Genomic DNA, 18610 nt, shown 5'->3' with positions numbered 1-18610 from the left:
AACCTAACTGTATCATTTCCTTTTTCTTCTTTTCCTTGACAAGTCACTTATACTTTATTTCATTATTTTCTTCTTCTACAAAATCAACCCAATCTATATCAAAGCTTTTTCCTAGTCCCAAAAGAAAGGTAGAGATAGTTAACCTTTCTAGAGGAAACCAGTCTGTGCTATCCATTCAGGTTCTTATCAGTGAACTAACAAATAGGTAAGTGCTTTCAGCTTCCAAAGAGATTTTAAAAAATAGTTTAAGGATTCCCTGGAAGATCTTAACTCTTTTATACCTTTCCAGATAGTTAGAAATCCTGGGTTTTGTTCTGGCCACATGAAAGTGAAGTTAGATATTCTATTTTCTCGGAATCCTCTACTCATATAATGCTCACCAAGTTCTTCCCAAACTAACACTTTTCTAAAATTCCTCTTTTGGGGCTCCTGAGTGGCTCAGTTATTAAATGTCTGCCTTCAGCTCAGGTCACAATCCCAGGTCCTGGGATGGAGTCCCACATCAGGCTTCCTGCTCAGCAGGAGGCCTGCTTCTCCCTCTCCCCGCTGCTTGTGTTCCTTCTCTCTCTCTGTGTGTGTGTGTGTGTGTGTGTGTGTGTGTGTGTGTGAAATAAATAAATAAATAACTAAAATACATAAATAAATTTTCTTTTCCATTATACCTGTCACAATTAAAAGGATGGCTGAAAGTAAATGCCACCCTGCCCTATTTAAATCTTCAATTTCTTGACTGCTCATCCATTACTTCGCAAAATAATACCCCTTATGTTGTAAATAAGGTAATAAATTATATATTTCTTCAATGTTAATCCAGCTTAAGTATGCTTTTCTGTCTGTTCCACCCCTCTATGCATGCAAGGCTGCAAGGGAATGGAGTGCTAAATGCTATGCCAACCACATTAAAGGTATTACCACAAAATAAAACATTTTAATGAAACTAAAGAGTAAAATTTATATTAAAATTTAAGCTAGATATGTATTTTTAGACTTTTCTGCAAGTCAACTAGAAAATAAACTTAGATCCTCCCTCTGAAAACAATTTTTGTCTTCAGAGTGAGGATTATTTTTACCAACAGTTAATGAGTGAACCATTTGAAAAAGAACGTTTTTTTCTTAAACAATAAAACCTTGCTTACATTTTAAGGTCTCTTAAATCACACATTTAAGTATCTTACTAGCAGTTAATGATCATCAAGTTAGTAAACATCGAGTCATTAACTACAAGTAATAAAGAATGCAGAAACATATTTTGTTACTGAGGGGAAAGAAAAGAAATTCTTAAAGGTTTTTATGTCATAATCAATCAGCTTTCTAAAAGAAATGCCCAGCTTTTTTTTTTTTTCTCTTTAAATGTAAAGAATTTAAGTGTTGGAAGGTATTAATTTTACCTTGTTCAAAAATGCCTAGAAAAAGGAGGAATGTGAAAGAATACTGCCACCATTCAATTAAAAGAATACAAAGGATTTTCTTCATTGAAACAATGAAGCAGATGATTAAAACAAATGAAACGTAACAAAATGTTGGAGTCAGTTACTCTGAAATCAACAACCAAACGCCCTAGAGACTTTTTCACAATGTTCCGCTCCCAGTGCAACAGCGCCATCAAGTGGTATAACATGCTAACACGCTTCAAAGACTAAGGAAAAGCTGTTGAAAGAATCAAACACTTCATTCTCTGAAGTTTATATTAATCTAAATCTAAAGAGATTCTGATCATCCATCTGTAAAAACTTGGAAATTCATACAACTTCAAAGTCATTAAAACCAATACTGGGTTCGACTGTACCAGAACAATGAACAAGTAAGCCGTTTCTAGGTACTTTACACTCAAAGTTAGTTTAGGGGGGAGGGGGCCTTTCTGAGATACTAAGCCCAATCTCTAACTTGATCTAGGTGGTGGATACATAGGTATACCTAAGATGTGAAAACTTTGTACAAAATTTCAATTATAAGTGTTAAAGTTAAATTACAAATTAACTATAAAATGATATGAAACATCAAAAGGAATTTCTAATAGATTTCATTTCTATGGAGCCCTTCAATAGGCTGAGATAAAATGCCAGGCTTCTAAGATTTTTTTTTGACCAACTATTTATTTAATGAAGGAAAAACACACTAACAGTAAAAACACTGTTTCAGACTGGACCTTTAAAAACTGTACAGGTTTAAAAAAAATTATACAGATGGACATTAAATTTTAAAACTTTTATGCTACAAATGACACCAAGAAAGTGAAAAGACAACTCACAAAATGGGAGAAGATACTTGCAAATTATATTTGATAAGACACACATACAAAGAACACATAAAGAACTCTTACAACTCAGTAATAAAGAACATATTTTAAAAAGGGGGTAAAGGATTTAAACAGACATTTCTCCAAAGAAGACATACAGATGCCAATAAGCACATGAAAACATGCTTAAAACCATCAACCATTAGGAAAATGTAAATCAAAATCGCAGCAAGATACCACTTCAGACTAGGATGGCTATAAGCAAAAAAGGGACAACAACAAGTGTTTTGAGGATACTGAGAAATTGGAGCCCTCAGGCATGGCTCATGGGAATGTAAAATAGTGCAGCCACTGTGAAAAAGTCTGGCAATTACTGAAAATATTAAAAAGTTACCACAGGACACAGCAATTTCACTCCTAGACATACACGGAGAGAAATGAATACCCACACAAAAACCTGTACACAAGCAGTCATGTCAACATTACTCCTAGTAGCTAAAAAGTGGAAACAATCCTATTGTCCCTCAACTGATAAATGAGTAACAAAATGTTGTTAGAAGAAATTCTAATGCATGCTATAAATGGATGAGTTCTGAAAACACGATACTAAATAAAAGAAGTTAGGTACAAAGGGCATATGTTGTATTTTATTTATATGAAACACTCAGAATAGACAAACCCATAGCAATTAAATATAGGCTGGTGGCTTTTTTTTTTTTTAAGATTTTATTTATTTATTTGACAGACAGAGATCACAAGTAGGCAGAGAGGCAGGCAGAGAGAGAGGAAGGGAAGCAGGCTCCGTGCTGAGCAGAGAGCCCGATGCGGGACTCGATCTCCCAGGCACCCCAAGGCTGGTGGTTTCTTAGGGTAGGAGAAAAGGTGGACAGAGCAAGTATGGGATTGACTACTAATAGAAGGTTTCTTTGGGCAAGATAAAAATGTTTTAAAATTTGATCATAGTGATAGATATTTAGAACACTGAATGTATCACTTCAAAGGTGTGAATTGTACAGTATGTGAATTACAGCTCAATAAAGCTTTTTTTTTTTTTTTTAAGAAAAGATCCATAAAGGGGTTGCCTGGGTGGCTCAGTGGATTAAAGCCTCTGCCTTCAGCTCAGGTCATGATCACATCGGGCTCTCTGCTCAGCAGGGAGCCTGCTTCCTCCTCTCTCCTCTCTCTCTGCCTGCCTCTCTGCCTACTTGTGATCTCTGTCTGTCAAATAAATAAATAAAATCTTTAAAAAAAAAAAAGAAAGAAAAAGAAAAGATCCATAAAGAACCTTAAGAGTTATCTAGTTTAGTGCTTCCTAAACTAAAATATACAGATTAGGTAAGATAGCCAAATTCTCTACCAGACACTAGCTCTACAAACATATAGGGATCCCTTGCCTTTCAAAAGTTCACGTTATACCACTCTGCTTTTGCTTAAGACCTACAGCTATACTGGTTTTGCTACCTGGAAGAAATCCAGAGAGGATTTTTCACTTGCACAAAAAAGGTGAAAATCAAGTATCAGGTTCAGCGTTGGTTTTGCAGTGAGGCAGCTGCAGAGGCGGTGCACACCGGGAGCAGCCAGAGTGGCTCCATCCCCAAGAACTACACTCCACAGATTGACATCAAATCGCCAGAACTTTCAACTGTGTCTGTGAACATCCATGCCTTAGCTAAATTTATTTCTGGATTCTGTTACTAAGATGTGTCCCAAGTTATCAGAAAAGTCTAAGATAGGTTTCTTCTTGGTGGTGGGAAGGGTCTGGGTACATTCAAAGACTTCCACCTAAATTTATGGTAATTACTGCTTTATATGATTTCAACTTAAGAAAGATTTCAAAGGAACATTCTACTTTTGGGTGGTGGGGGAACCTATATACAGTTGACCCCTGAACACAAGACTGAACTGTGCACATCCACTTAAATATGGATTTTTCCCCCAATAAATACAGTACAATACTGTAAATGTTATTTTTCTCTCCCTTGTGATTTTTTTTTTAAATTTATTTGAGAAAGAGAGAGAGAGAGATCACAAGTAGGCAGAGAGAGGCGGGTAGGAGGAAGCAGGCTCCCTGCTGAGCGGAGAGCCGGATGCTCCATCCCAAGACCCTGGGATCATGACCTGAGCCAAAGGCAGAGGCTTTAACCCACTGAGCCAACCAGGTGCCCCTCCCTTATGATTTTCTTAATAACCTTTTTTTTCCTCTACCTTACTTAATTGTAAGAATATAGTATATAACACATGTAACACACAAAATACATGTTACTCAACTGTTTATGTTAGCAGTAAGGCTTCTGGTCAATAATAGTAGGCCCTTAGTTAAGTGCTGGGGGAGTCAAGAGTTATACATTAATTTATGTGCAGAAGGTTGGTGCCCCTAACCCCCATGTTGTTCAAGAGTCAACTGTATATATAAAACCTTTGGGCCCTCACAGCCATAGGCACTCAAACAACAAATAGTTTATTCTGATTTTGGTAGCACATTATTTGGTCAGCTCAGGCAGGATGGGCTGGATGAAGGAAGGAATCCTGGCCATAGTAAAAAATCTTGGCCACACAGATGCTCAAAAGGAATCATGTCCTTTGGGGAGGGTGGGGGAGAGAAAATGCCACCCAAAAAGAAAGATGCACCTTATCAAAGGGGTCCCACAGAGTCTACGTGGACACAGCAGACAGTGGGAGTAGATAAGAGCAAGAGCTAAAACGTGTAAAGAATCTCCTTGGCCCTCTCTCCCAAAGTGTCCTAGTTTGTCCCCAAGTCCAGAGGGCTCAAATAACTGCTACTCCTAATACTCTAATAACTGGCTACCCGAGAGAACATTCTAGCATACTCACTCTAGACTCAACCTGCTTTGTTCCCTCTTCCTCCCACTCTTCCTAAAGGCGATCAGTCATCTCTTTTATTCAAGACAGAATGAATAAAATAAATAAAAGATGGAGACGGGTTTGTGAGCCTATGAGAGAAGGGAAGAGAAGAAATAAGGAAAAAAAAGAGAACGAAAAATGGAATGAGAGAAGACTTAATGGCACTTGACTATTATTTTTACTCTGGCCTCCTTAGGGACCAAGCTATAATCCTCAGGACAACCCAAATAGCACAGGTGAGGTAGAAAGAAGCCTCGGGGTTAAGGACAACAACAAAAGCCATTCAAAATTAAAGGCTATCCCAATCAATAAAAATATGCAGTTAACCAGGAAGCATCAACCTTGTCCAAGACTCTAATTCACCATTTTAAAGATGTGTAAACAGAGTCCTTGCCTTTCCAAGTCACTCAGGAACATAAACAAGACAAGTTTTAGCTAAACACTGAAATCGTTAGAGGAGACTAGAGAGTACTATTTACACTAGAAAAGTAGACAGATGAGACATCTGTTCTTACATAAATTAGAGATTTTTCTAAAACTCAGCTCATCTGAAATGTGTATGAAATATGGAAATGCCAGTAAAGAGTTAACAGTCAATGCTACTTGTAAACTCCACTGCTGAACAGACTGCCCTCTATCAGCCAAACCATACTTAATATCTCTTTTATCGTTTTCAGTGAGAAAACGTACTAGAGAAATAAAAATTTAATGGCCTCAAACAAATCCCTATGAGTGTAACTGAAGCAACGGCAACAGCACTACCCGAGTGCTCCACGTGCTTCCCTATACTTTCCAAATGTCATTGTTGTCATCTTAGGCTTTGGGCTGAGTGAAAACGATGTGTAACTTTTTGTCCAAGGTACCCAGGAATGAGCTGAGGTCACACACTGTCCTTTCATGCCACGACAATCCTGGAAGTAATGGCAACGATATAAGATGAAGTCTGTAAACTTCATTTTTCAGAGTAAACGCTAATGTTGCATAAGGTTTGAATGGAGCTACCAAAATCAATCCAGATTTGATGTAAGGTAAATTACAGCAGAAGCCACAAGTGAAAAGTAATCCAAATAGGGAAAATTTTCAAAATCTATTTATTAATATTATTAGCCACAATTTATTTAAAAAATACAGAGGGGTGCCTGGCTGGCTCAGATCATTCTTGGTCTCAGGGCCATGAGTTCAAGCCCCACACTGGGCATTTACAAAAATAAAAAGAAAGAAAGAAGAAGAAGAAAAGGAAAAATTCCTTAAAACATATCAAAATTTACCAGAAAAATATTGCTACAAAATATATTAAAATGCTGGCCATTTTGCTGTGATTTTAAAAATATGAAATGAGAGGGCACCTGGGTGCCTCAGTCATTGCGCATCTGCCTTCAGCTCAGGTCATGATCCCAGAGTCCTGGAATCGAGCCCCACATCAGGCTCCCTGCTCAGCAGGAAGCCTGCTTCTCCCTTTCTCACTCCCCCTGCTTGTGTTCCCTCTCTCATTGTGTCTCTCTCTGTTAAACAAATAAATAAAATCTTTAAAAAAATACATATATGAAATGAGGGGCACCTGGGTGGTTCAGTGGGTTGAGCCTCTGCCTTCGGCTTAGGTCATGATCTCAGGGTCCTGGGATCAAGCTCCGCATCGGGCTCTCTGCTTGGTGGGAAGCCTGCTTCTCTCTCTCTCTGCCTCTCTGCCTACTTGTGATCTCTCTATCAAATAAATAAATAAAATCTTTTAAAAATAATAAAAATACGAAATGAACCCAAAACAAGAAATGAGGAAGGGAGCACAAGGGAGAACATACTTTGAGAACACTAAGACGCAGAAGATTAAAAGAAGACACTGAAAAAAGTGATTAGTGAGAATACGGTAGCTGGAAATAAGCAAAGGAGATTTTAGGAGTACCTAAAAAAGAAAACCAAAACAAGAGAACAGAACAATTATATATTTATACTTAAAGACGAAAATCAGGAAAACTTCCCTGAAGTATTCAATACGAACACCGAAAGGGCACGGAGAATGATCAACAACACTGAGGAATCTCCATCCTGGATCTCCATTGGATTTACTAGAGAAAGAGTTTCGGGCAGCCATATGAATGACCAAATCAATCACACAGGAGAAAAAGAAAAAGGCAGGCTGGCCTACAGCTTCTCCACAGTAACACCAAATGTCTGATGACACTGGGGTAACACTGATAAGGTATTTAAGGGATAAAGTATGAGCCATGAATCCTACAACTAGCTAAGCTGTCCTTCAAGAAAGAAATCCACAGACACATCACTGAATGTACAAGAGCTCAAGGGGTATTTTTTCCCAAGAACTCTTCTTGAGAAAATTATTAGAAGATGAACTTCAGCAAACCAAGAGATAACTAAGAAAACCAGAGAAACAGGGCTGGCTGGGAGCATGGAGTATTTTAAACTGTAGAACTAAGACAAAACAAACGAGGGGGTTAGAGTGACAAATTAGGATGCGTTATCAACATGGAGAAAAAACAGGGAGGGTGGACGGACTCAAGAGAAGAGAAAAGGGGAAGTCTGGTAAGTTTGCTGCCTGCCTGCCTGTAGCGCTGCAAGAGAATTAACACTGAAAGCTGACAAACCACATGACACAAGTCTGAGCACACTTAACACTGAAAAAGGAAAATGTCAAGGAAGGTAACATTACAGACCGACACCAGGTGGGTAAGGAGAGGGAGAAGAAAGGAAGAGAACACAAGCTAATTTCATCATCACTTGTGGCAGGAAAAACAAAGATTATCTAAATAAATGACCATGAAGTAAACCAACAATTATGAAGGGAACTACTAAAATAAAAATGCAAACTTCCCTCAAATCAGAAAATACAAATACCCACATATGTAAGGCAAATAAAATACAGATTACATAATGAAAGACTTTTTAAAAATAAAACCAAAAGGACAAATAATATAATAGAACTTGGACCAATCATATCTATCTTATCAAAAAGTAAACAGGGTGCCCAGGTGGCTCAGTCGTTAAGCATCTGCCTTCAGCTCAGGTCATGATCCCAGGGTCCTGGATCGAGCCCCACGTTGGGCTCCCTGCTCAGCCAGGGATCTGCTTATCCCTCTCCTTTCTCCCTTTGTTCCTCCCCGCCACCTCCACTTTCACCTCATGATCTAATTTAAAAAAAAAATGTAAATAGCCTAACTTAATGATAAGAAACATATTTTTCAGAAAAGATCTCAAAGTAAAATTCAATTCCAGAATATATGAGACTTAACTAAAGTGATTCTGAAATACTGAATATAGAAGGTCAGTATAGAAGGTCAAAAGCGTATGAGAAAAAGAAATTAATACCAGATAAGGTAGTATCAGGCCGAAAAAGCATTAAGACAAAGAATGACACTTTATAGTGATAAAAGGTTCAATCCACAGTGAGGTGTAAGTTTTATCTTCATACAAAATAACAACAGTAACATTCAAAAAGCTGAAATCATAGCAGTTATTAGGAAAACACCACACATCAACAGCAGTCTTAATTCACCTTAGTCCAGAACCCCTGGGTAGAGAAAAAAAAGTCAAGAAAATGGAGAAACTTAATAAAAGTTAATTTAATACTGTAAACTTCCCTGATCAATACATCTAACTCTGTACCATAAAAACAGAGAACGTAACCTTTTTAAAAAAAATGCTTGGCGGGGAGGGGCGTCCCCCACCTGGGTGGCTTAGTCAATTAAGTGTCCAACTCTTGGTTTTGGCTCAGGTCATGATCTCATAGGTCATGAGATGGAGCCCAGCATTGGGTTCCTAGCTCAGTACGGAGTCTGCCTGAAGATTCTCCCCCTCTGTCCTGCCCCACCGCGCCCCCACATGCTCTCCCTCTAAAATAAATAAATAAATCTTAAAAAATATATAAATCTTAAAAAAAAATGCTTGTGGAATATTCACAAAGACTGACTATATAATAGGTCATAAAGAAAATTTCAAAAAAATCCAAAAAGTCTAGGCTGTATTTTTTATTCATAACGTAGTAAAAATATGAATTATTAACCAAGTCAAACAAGAAAACAGAACAAAAAAAGTCCCACTATCTGGAAGTTTCAAACCTCTCTCAGATACCTCCTTAGGGAACAAAATGAAACTTAAAACTACAATTGGAGAATTTCTAAAAAACAAAAATAGAAATCACCACTTGTCAGAACTACAATATACAGCTAAGACCATTCTCAAGACAATATGTTAAATGCCAAAAAAGTAACAAAATGAATGAAGGAAAGCAAGAGAGGAGGAATTGGTAAAGATCAAAAGCCAAAAATAGTGAGTAAAAAAATAGTAAAATAGTGGAAAAAATTATAATTTGGAAGCTGTTTTTTTGGTAGGAAAAACAAAAATGGATAAACCTCTAGCTGACATGCTTAAGAGGAGAAAAAAGAAAAGGGAAGTACAAACACAGCGTTGTCTGTAATGGCAGACTGGAATGTCCAAAATGGTTAAATATAGTACATCCATAATTAGAAACACTGCAGCTTTAAAAGAACAAGGGAAATCTTTATATATGTATATGAAAGCTCTCCAAGATATATTATTAATGAAAATAATAATGTTCAGAATGACAGGTACAGTAAGTTGCCCTTGTATAAAAAACAAGAAATACAAGAATTTATAATTACATTTTCTTGTACATGAAAAAGAAACTTAGAAGGATATATAAGAATCAAGACAGGGGGGGCGCCTGGGTGGCTCAGTGGGTTGGGCCGCTGCCTTCGGCTCAGGTCATGATCCCAGGTCCTGGGTTCGAGCCCCGCATCGGGCTCTCTGCTCAGCAGGGAGCCTGCTTCCTCCTCTCTCTCTCTGCCTGCCTCTCTGCCTACTTGTGATTTCTCTCTGTCAAATAAATAAATAAAAATCTTAAAAAAAAAAGAATCAAGACAGGGGTTTCCAAATGAAAAGTGGAAACTGGGTATAAGGAGAAAAGGGTGGAAAGGATACTTTTCAGTGTTTGACACTTCTGGGTTTTGAGCCTATAAATGCCTCACTTATTTTTTAAAATGAAATTTTAGATTTGCATATGACCAACATTAATTCATCAAATATTTTCAAGCACTTACCAGAACTATACATGTTGAAAATATAAAAAATAAAAAGATCCAAAAGTCTCTTTTTATTTTTTAAGTAATCTCAACACCTAATGTGGGGCTCAAACTTACAATCCAAGATCAAGGGTTGCATGCTCTACCACTGAGCCAGCCAGGTCCTGCAAGAACTCCCCAAAAGTCCCTTTTTTTTCCTTCCACATATTACCCTTTTATTTTTTATTATTTTTTTATTAACATATAATGTATTATTTGCTTCAGGAGTACAGATCTGTGGAATCATCGGTCTTACACAATTCACAGCACTCACCATAGCACATACCTCCCCAATGGGTTATGGACATTGGGGAAGAACTCCCTTTTAAAGAGCCTGTATTTTATACAGTTTGGTAAGGATACAGGTGGCAAAGCAATACTGGGAAATGTACCTGATTCTTCATACAAAGACGTTATGTTAAAAGTGCTATAACAGCATCTATATGTACATAATGGCAATGAAGATGGCTGTTCAAAGATAGCTCTTGGGCTAAGACTTAAAGGGTGAGCCAGAAATTTTCAGTGGAAAAATAAAGATTATCCCAGACAGATTAGAAGAGAGAGGCATGGAAGCAGAGAGTGGGAAGGATATTGAAGAAATCAGGATTTTGCAAGAGAAGAGTGGACAGAATTCCCATCTAAAGCTGAAAGGGGGCTAGATAATAAGATAAGGCATAAAATACCATGGTATGTAATTTTATCACCATCTACCTGTCCAATATTACACTGAGCGCTGGAGATAAAGAAGTAAACATGGCCTCCTCCCTACAGCTTATTTAGTCTAGAGGACAACGTCCAGGGAAACAAGAAAGCAGTTCTTGCAACACTTTTCCCATCTCTAGGCTCTTTGCACATACTCAGCTGCCTCCACGAGAATGCTCTCTCTACACTCCCCTTCCCCAGCCATCCCTGCCTACCTAATTCCTTTCTCAAGACTCACATTAAATGACCCTTGTTCCAGGCAGCCTTCTCAGACTCCCCAGACTAAATCAATCAGTTCCACTTGCTATATACTTCAAAGCATGCTGTTTTGATTCTTCTTGGTAACTGCACTTAGAAGTCTTTGTCTTTCTTCTTTTCTAAAGTGTAAGCTTTGTGAATACAAGAGCCTAATCTGTCCTATTTACCACTGTATCTCTAACACTAGTCTAGCACAGAATATAGCAGACTCTTAATGAATTAGTTAATAAATAAATAAATTTTAGAACATAATCTTTTCTGATCACTCAGGTATATTATTAAAAAAAAAACCTAAAGGACTGAATTTATATATTTCAGGTATATAAGACTACATATAGGTCTCTTCCTCATGGCTCTAGCGTACTATACACTTGTCTCTTTACTTTTTTCCTCTCCTCTCAAACCATAAATTGTCACTTACTACCTTTAAGTCTACATTTCTAGCAGATTCCAAGTACATCTAATTTGCAGCTATTTGATGAGCTAAGCAGATAAACTGAGTTATAAAGGATACAACCAGCAAAGACCAAATAATAATATGCAGTTTTTGAGGGCCTTCTTTGGGGGGTGGGCCGCCAGAGGAGGGGAAGGGTGTGGTGGAACAGGACAGAGTAGGGATGAAGGAAGACAGGATGCTCTTTTGTAAGCAAACTATTTAAACATCACTGCATGATCTCTTTTGTAAACAAAGACTTTTATTTTGCTAACTTTGGATTATTCTGTGTTATATTAAGTTCAAATAATTGTTAATACATATTTCTTCATTCAAATAGAGTTGAAAAAAAATCTGTATAAGAAGAGAACCACTTGAAAAAAAATCAGTCCAAGATACTGAGGAAAAAGTATCTGAATTTTCATCAATGAGAGGCATACTCTTTTTCCCACTTACAAATACATAAAAGTGGGATGTGTCTCACAATTAAGGGCTTAATAATAATGGCAATATTTTTTCTTAGTTTTACATAATGGTGCACTTCATAACTGATGGCACCTTAGATTTGATGAAATCAAATGCATATTATAAAAATATTCATGTACATGACTTTCTCAACTAGAGAATGCTTAATTATTATTATTAATACATTCCATCTCTCTTATCCCACTAAGATGAAAAATCAAATGCTCATACTAATGATGCTGGCAGGAGGCAAAAACCCGTATGAAAGAAAAAGAAGTAGCGATTTGGTTTCACTGAGAAACCTTATACAACAGATTATGGGCCTCCACCAACAAATGGACCTAATGAAAACTTTGCTTAAGAAACCTTTATGAAATCCCTCAGAACCCTTGCTTTCCGGGGAAGTATCTACATTAGCTATGTGGTATGTAATCATCGTAACAGTGAACAAAATTACTTAATTACTCACTGTTGAATAAAGAGAAAAATATCTCTTCCAGGTTCGTAAGGTCAATAGACTGAGTGGTCCTCCATATTTCAGGATCATTAAGTTAGTGTAATTTACAGCACTATTATTCTCTAAAAGCATTATGCAACTAATATGCTGCTTGAATTACTAGCAACATAATCACGAATATAACTTTCAATTCTAAACTATCATAATTACAAAAACATGGAACTTTTCATTTAAATACAACTGCAAAAATCAGAAACACTAAATTGGTCTGACCCTTATACAAATAAAAACTCTCCAAAAAACTTATATACCTTCTGTTATTTTTTTCTTCTCAGAGGCAAAAATGTAAACCAACTGCTTCTAGAAATGATTAAGTTATTACTACTCTTAGGTTGTTATTATTCTCAAACATTTGCTCTTCAAATAACAGATTAGCATCAGAAGAAATATTTCCACTAAAACTAAATGAACAAAAGAACAGAAATCAATGAGAAAAAAGTTCCAGAAAATATGTTAAAAATAATAATGTCTGTTGACAAGAAATGTTTTTAAAGAGATAGCTGAGTAAAAACATTTATCTTACAATCATCACTACAGCATAAAAACACTAACAAATTACTTTTTGGTTTTTTAGTACCTACCTTTGTCTGGGAACTATAAAGAGTGCCCGTACCAACTTCTTCCTATTCGCTTTTGTATTCATGTTCATGCAAAAATCCATTGCTGCCTAAAGGAGAAAAAGCAAACTTATTTTCTTTAAAAAAAAAAAAAAATTTTTTTTTTCAATTTAGCTAATGAAAGCAGAAACCATGCATGCTACAAAGGACTTCTACTTGTTCCTAAACATTTCAAAATAGTTTTAGAACACTAGCATTGTAAGCATATGCCAAACTAAAAGATCACTGAAGTTTAAAGTCTTCTCTCTTTTGAGATCTCAAAATACATGTCTCATAAACTTTTTAGTTGCAACCTAGTGTTACAAACAGAAACCCAAGTAAGTGGACTGAAGACCTGCCACAAATTGCTTGGCAAATATTTATATGAAATGGCAATTAATGCCTCTGAGCTCACTGAAGTCAAGTAAATCAACATTAATACTGGAAAAATATTCTGGCAGAATTAGAAAGTAGCAAGAAAAGTTATCAGAAACCAAGAAAATTATTGCCACTAATCAGGATAATCAAAAAAGAACAGAGATAAACTAGAAATGAGAGAATGGTATATATTATTCTCAGGAACATGTAAAAATAAGTGCCTAAGCATTGACTAAAAAGTTTTAGTTTAGTGTCAACAGTCAGATTCGACAACTTAAAGAAAAAACATCACAGGATTGCAATAAATACCCACACCTGTTATCTAATGCAGCAATCTACCATTCCACACAGCAAGAACAAAGAAGCGTTCGGTATTTCATCACTATGTCTGACAATTAAGCATAAAAGAAAAGCTGAGAGAGGTTTGTGTTCTAGGAAGCCAGTGGAAAGCAAAAATATGAGTAATTGGTATTTTTAAAACATAGGTGTATATATTTTAAAATGTTAAAGATTTTCAGTATATTTGGTTTAAGAAAAATAAGGAAGGTACACTTCTAAAAGGAATAAACTACCTTTAAATACACTTCTGAGGATTTGAAATATTGTCCTTCCATAGGTTCACATGTAATATAATGATTATTTTATCAATAATCCCAATCCTTAGTTTCTTGATTATCGGATGCACATAAAGGATCCACAGGTTCCAGATCTACTGGATTTCTACTCTTCACTATTGACAGAACGCACTGAAATATCTCCCATTTGGTTAAATCTTTTGAGGAAATGGCACAGCTAACACTGATTAGATTCAAACCTGGGACACTAACTCACATTCCAAGTATTCGCCAAGATCAAAACTGTACATCAACATTAGTCAAGACAGAAAAATCAATTTAGAATTTTCTTCTACTCATAGAGTATAATCAATGTTATTAAAGCTTACATTTTATAACATTAAAGCTTCTCATAGCAAATTAAAGTAACTAAAGTAACTTCTCATAGCAAATTAAAGAGAAAGGAGAAAATACAATAAATTTCCTATAATCAATTCACCCATTTGCAACATTGAAAAATTCTGGACCTAATAAATAGAAACCCCAAAGTCATGTACTCAGAAAATTAAATAGGTTAACAATGGAAAAGTCTGCATACAGACATACACACACAAACTCTCAAATCAACATTTTTGAAAATATTAAGAAACATTTTAAAAGGCCAATAATGGCTTATGTTTCACTACAAATTAGAAAACATGAAAAATAAAATATATTTCAGTGATTACTTTAGAACTCTGTCCTTTAAAATACATAAATACTTTATTTAGATATTCTATCTAATAAATTTTAGACAGAAAAAGCAATAATCATTTCACCTAGCACAATAATCAAAGGCCAGTTAGGTGGGAAAAAAAACCTACAATATTCAAAACTCTCTACAGATCAGGAGTCCTTAAAGCATTCCAATGCCTAACACACGGTAGGGGTTCTACTACTATAAGTATATAGAATAAATAAAAGACAAGATGAGTAGAAAGTTGTTAGAATTATTAAATTTCGGAAAATTAAAAAGAGAAAAGTTGGGGCACCTGGGTGGCTCAGTGGGGTAAAGCCTCTGCCTTCAGCTCAGGTCATGATTCCAGGGTCCTGGGATTGAGCCCCACATCAGACTCTCTGATCAACAGGGAGCCTGTTTCCCTTCCTCTCTTTCTGCCTGCCTCTCTGCCTACTTGTGATTTCTGTCTGTCAAATAAATAAATAAAATCTTTAAAAAAAAAAATAAAAAATAAAAAATAAAATAAATAAATAAATAAAAAGAGAAAAGTTTCCTATGTATATTATTCTTTAGATTTAACCAGTCCTGTCCTTTTGGGAGAAATGGAAGCAAAGGGTCTCTCTGGCGGCATCTACCTGCCTGAGGAACAACTGCTGATTGGCAACTCAATAAGCAGTATTCTGAAAACTTGTTTCAAAACATTTTGGGTCAATGAAAGTTCAATAATCATTTCTTATTTTATTAAGTAAAAATAAATTCTTATGATCATCAAATGTATGTAGAAATAAACATTTATAAAAAATAATAAATATCACCATGAATGACATTACTCACAGAAGTTACCTAAAAGAAATCTTCACTCTGGTTTCTATAGTGTTACATAATTACTGAATTCAAAGAATTCTTGGATTTTTCTGTTTCCCAATTACTTTTCTCTTTAAGCCACTTGGACATCTGTGAGTGTATATGGAGGAAATTCCTTTCATGAGGACGCTAACTCCCCAGAGGAACAATCCCCAGAGGAACAAACTGGGGTCCAATAGGGAGGAGTGGCCCACGTGACCCTCAGAGGGCTAACTCAGAATTTACTATACAGTCATTACCTGCAATAACTCTTAATACTGAGCAGGGCACTAGAGGATAACTTCTAATGCAGACTCATTACAATAATGCTACTATATACAAAACTGATGAGTTCCTTCTCACCTTCAAGTTTCATGATACAACTCAACATGGGGTATGGGGATGAAGCAGGAGTGTCAAGGTATCTCTCTATCATCCTCTGTTTATGTCACATGAATAAATACATGAAAATTTGGCAGAGGAAATATTCATTCATATTTCAAACTTGCTAATAAGTTTTTGAAAACTGTACAATGACCTAATCACGCCAAGAAGCCAATTTGGAAACAGTTTCAAGCCTACTTGATTTACATGAATAGTTAGTGAAATACATCTAAATTATTTGAAGGAGGACTAAACGAGTTCAAAGCTGAAAAATAACTTCTGTCGTTCTCCACAGGAAACTGTCAGAGCATTATGGGGAAAAAAATGATTATATTATACTTTGACCAAAAAAAAAATGGCTTAAAGCAAGTTTTCAAACTTTGGGTCTCAAAAGCCCTTTACCTGAAAGAACTTTGTTTATATGGGTTACATTTATCATCATTTACTGTATTAGAAATTAAAACTGAGAGACTTTTAAAATATCATTTCACTCAAAAATACCAATAAATCTATTAGTTGTTACTTGTTTTTGGAAATAACTATATACTTTTCAAGATGAAAAAAATTTAGTGCCAAAAGTGGTACCTTTTTAGATAACAGCTATATTTTTGTATCTACTTATACATTCAGTCTGTCATGATGTGTTTTTTTGTTTTTTAGGATGAAGTAAATAAAGAAAATCCAACTTCACATATATACATAGCTAGAAAAGGGAGGTGTACTTTAGTATGCTTTCCACTAATTGTAGATATTCTCTGATACTACCCAAAACTTGACAAATGGTAGTTTCCTAACAGTTAGTTGCAATGTGGGAACCAAAACCATATAAATCAATTTTTCATGCTACATTAAAATCCACTGGTCTAACTTGCACTTTTGAGTGAATCTTTTAACATCTAAGCAAGATTCTGTGAACAGTCTTGTGGTCACTTAGAACAATGGTTCACTGAGTGATGCAGATCTTTCACAGACATAATTTTATATATTTAAAATTACATTATTTAATATCATTGCCAATCTCATCAGGAAAGTCTCATCAATGAATCTCTTCAGAAAACAACTGGGAAGGTATCAAGCTTGCCGTGGTAGACCTAAGTTTCCCAAAATTCTAACTTGTTGAAAAAACTAATTCCTTCATTGGTAATAAATATTTTGTTGCTGTCCTTGAAGTGACAGGATCACCTTGTTCATGTTGGAAAACTGTCTGCTAAATACCCAAGTCTGAGTAAACAGTTTGTCCATCACTTCTTTCAAGTAAAAATGGTATTCTATGAAAAAAGCAACTAGTTCAGCTCGAAACTCAATCACACAACTGGATTTTCCCAAGACAACCTTGAGAAAGCAGAAGTGCCTTATATGAAAGTCCCATTTTTTCAGATTAAGAGGATGTGCATTCAAAGATTGAATGAAATAAAATCATAAATTTTTACAGTCATCAAGGAGAGTCTTAAGTGAAAGTAGCACTCTCTTTTTAATTGCAAATCATGGCAGCAAAGAATAGAAAGGCTACTAGCACAGTTTTCACCCACTCATGCTAAACTGCCAGTTGCTTTTTCAAATGTCAAAAACAATGAAAAGGCAAGGCTAGTTGGGGGGGGACCCTAGTTTTGGTATGAAAAGAGTTTTAACTTTACAGACCTCATGAAAGCGCCTCAGAAGACTCCAGGAACTGACAAAGCATACGTTAAGAATTTCGGGTCTAAAACCATATTTTTCAAACTGTGGGGTCCCTATATGAAGGGGAGAAGCATCAAGCCAATTCTAGACACAGTTTCACACTAAAAGATAACATCTACAAATTGGCTCCAATTTTTATGTTTTTCTTGGATTCCCAAGAGTCCACTTGAAGACATAATTCATTCTATGGCTAAAACTGTCCAAAACCCAAAGGCGTTCCTAATTAGAGCTATCCCACAAGGTCTATGTGCTTGCATAAAGTTAAACCATGACAATTATACCTTGTCTATCAGATCTCGGTTGACACAGTTGGGCAACTGCTGGAGGAAAGCATCTACTATGAGCTTGAGATGAGATCCAGTGCTGGCTTCTTCATCCTCTTGTTCTAATATAAAATTATTTTTTAAATAGGTTAAAAAAAATACAAAGAGACAATACAGACAAGAATAGAAACATTCAATTTTAAGTTATTTGGCAAATAGATAATCTGGATTTTTTATGAAAAAATGGAAGCCTTTTTATGGAAACATTTTTACGAAAAATGGAAGCTATTACCCTAATATTTGGGTATTATCTAGAATCAGAACCCAAAGACACTATAGGCTTTCAGGTATCAAATATGAAAAGGCAAACTTTTGCATTAGACATAAAAACTCAAACATAAATTGCATGTAGTTTTATAGTAAATTTGTTATTTTTATCTGCTGAGCATCCCACCCCCATGTCTTCAAGTAATAACAGCCTCCCATCACTTGCTTGCCTTTGAAGGCAACCCATGGGATTCTGATAGGGAAGGACACAGCCACAGCACAGCATATTGCCTTCCTCTTAGCCACAGGCAACCTCTAGCCAAATCCTTCCATGATACTTATGTACACACACTGAGAGAGACTCTCT

At 35.9% G+C, this 18610-nt stretch overlaps 1 protein-coding gene across 3 annotated transcripts in view; it reads right to left on the bottom strand.

Annotated features, from left to right (window-relative positions):
• Nucleotides 1-18610, bottom strand: part of UPF2 (UPF2 regulator of nonsense mediated mRNA decay) — a 115507-nt gene that overhangs the window by 56948 nt on the left and 39949 nt on the right. For 2 of the 3 annotated variants that reach the window (XM_047740861.1, XM_047740863.1), the window contains exons 7-8: nt 17995-18098; nt 13145-13230 (exon numbers count right to left, since the gene is read on the bottom strand). In XM_047740861.1, coding sequence (XP_047596817.1) covers nt 13145-13230; nt 17995-18098 — 190 coding nt within the window. Of the gene's footprint in view, nt 1-8603; nt 8619-13144; nt 13231-17994; nt 18099-18610 lie in introns of all 3 variants that reach the window. The other variant, XM_047740860.1, reaches the window with a different exon arrangement.

Source organism: Lutra lutra, chromosome 8 (assembly GCF_902655055.1).
Source record: "Lutra lutra chromosome 8, mLutLut1.2, whole genome shotgun sequence".
NCBI lineage: Eukaryota > Metazoa > Chordata > Mammalia > Carnivora > Mustelidae > Lutra > Lutra lutra.
Note: the sequence above shows the minus strand (reverse complement) of the source record. Positions and strands in the feature narration are given on the sequence as shown.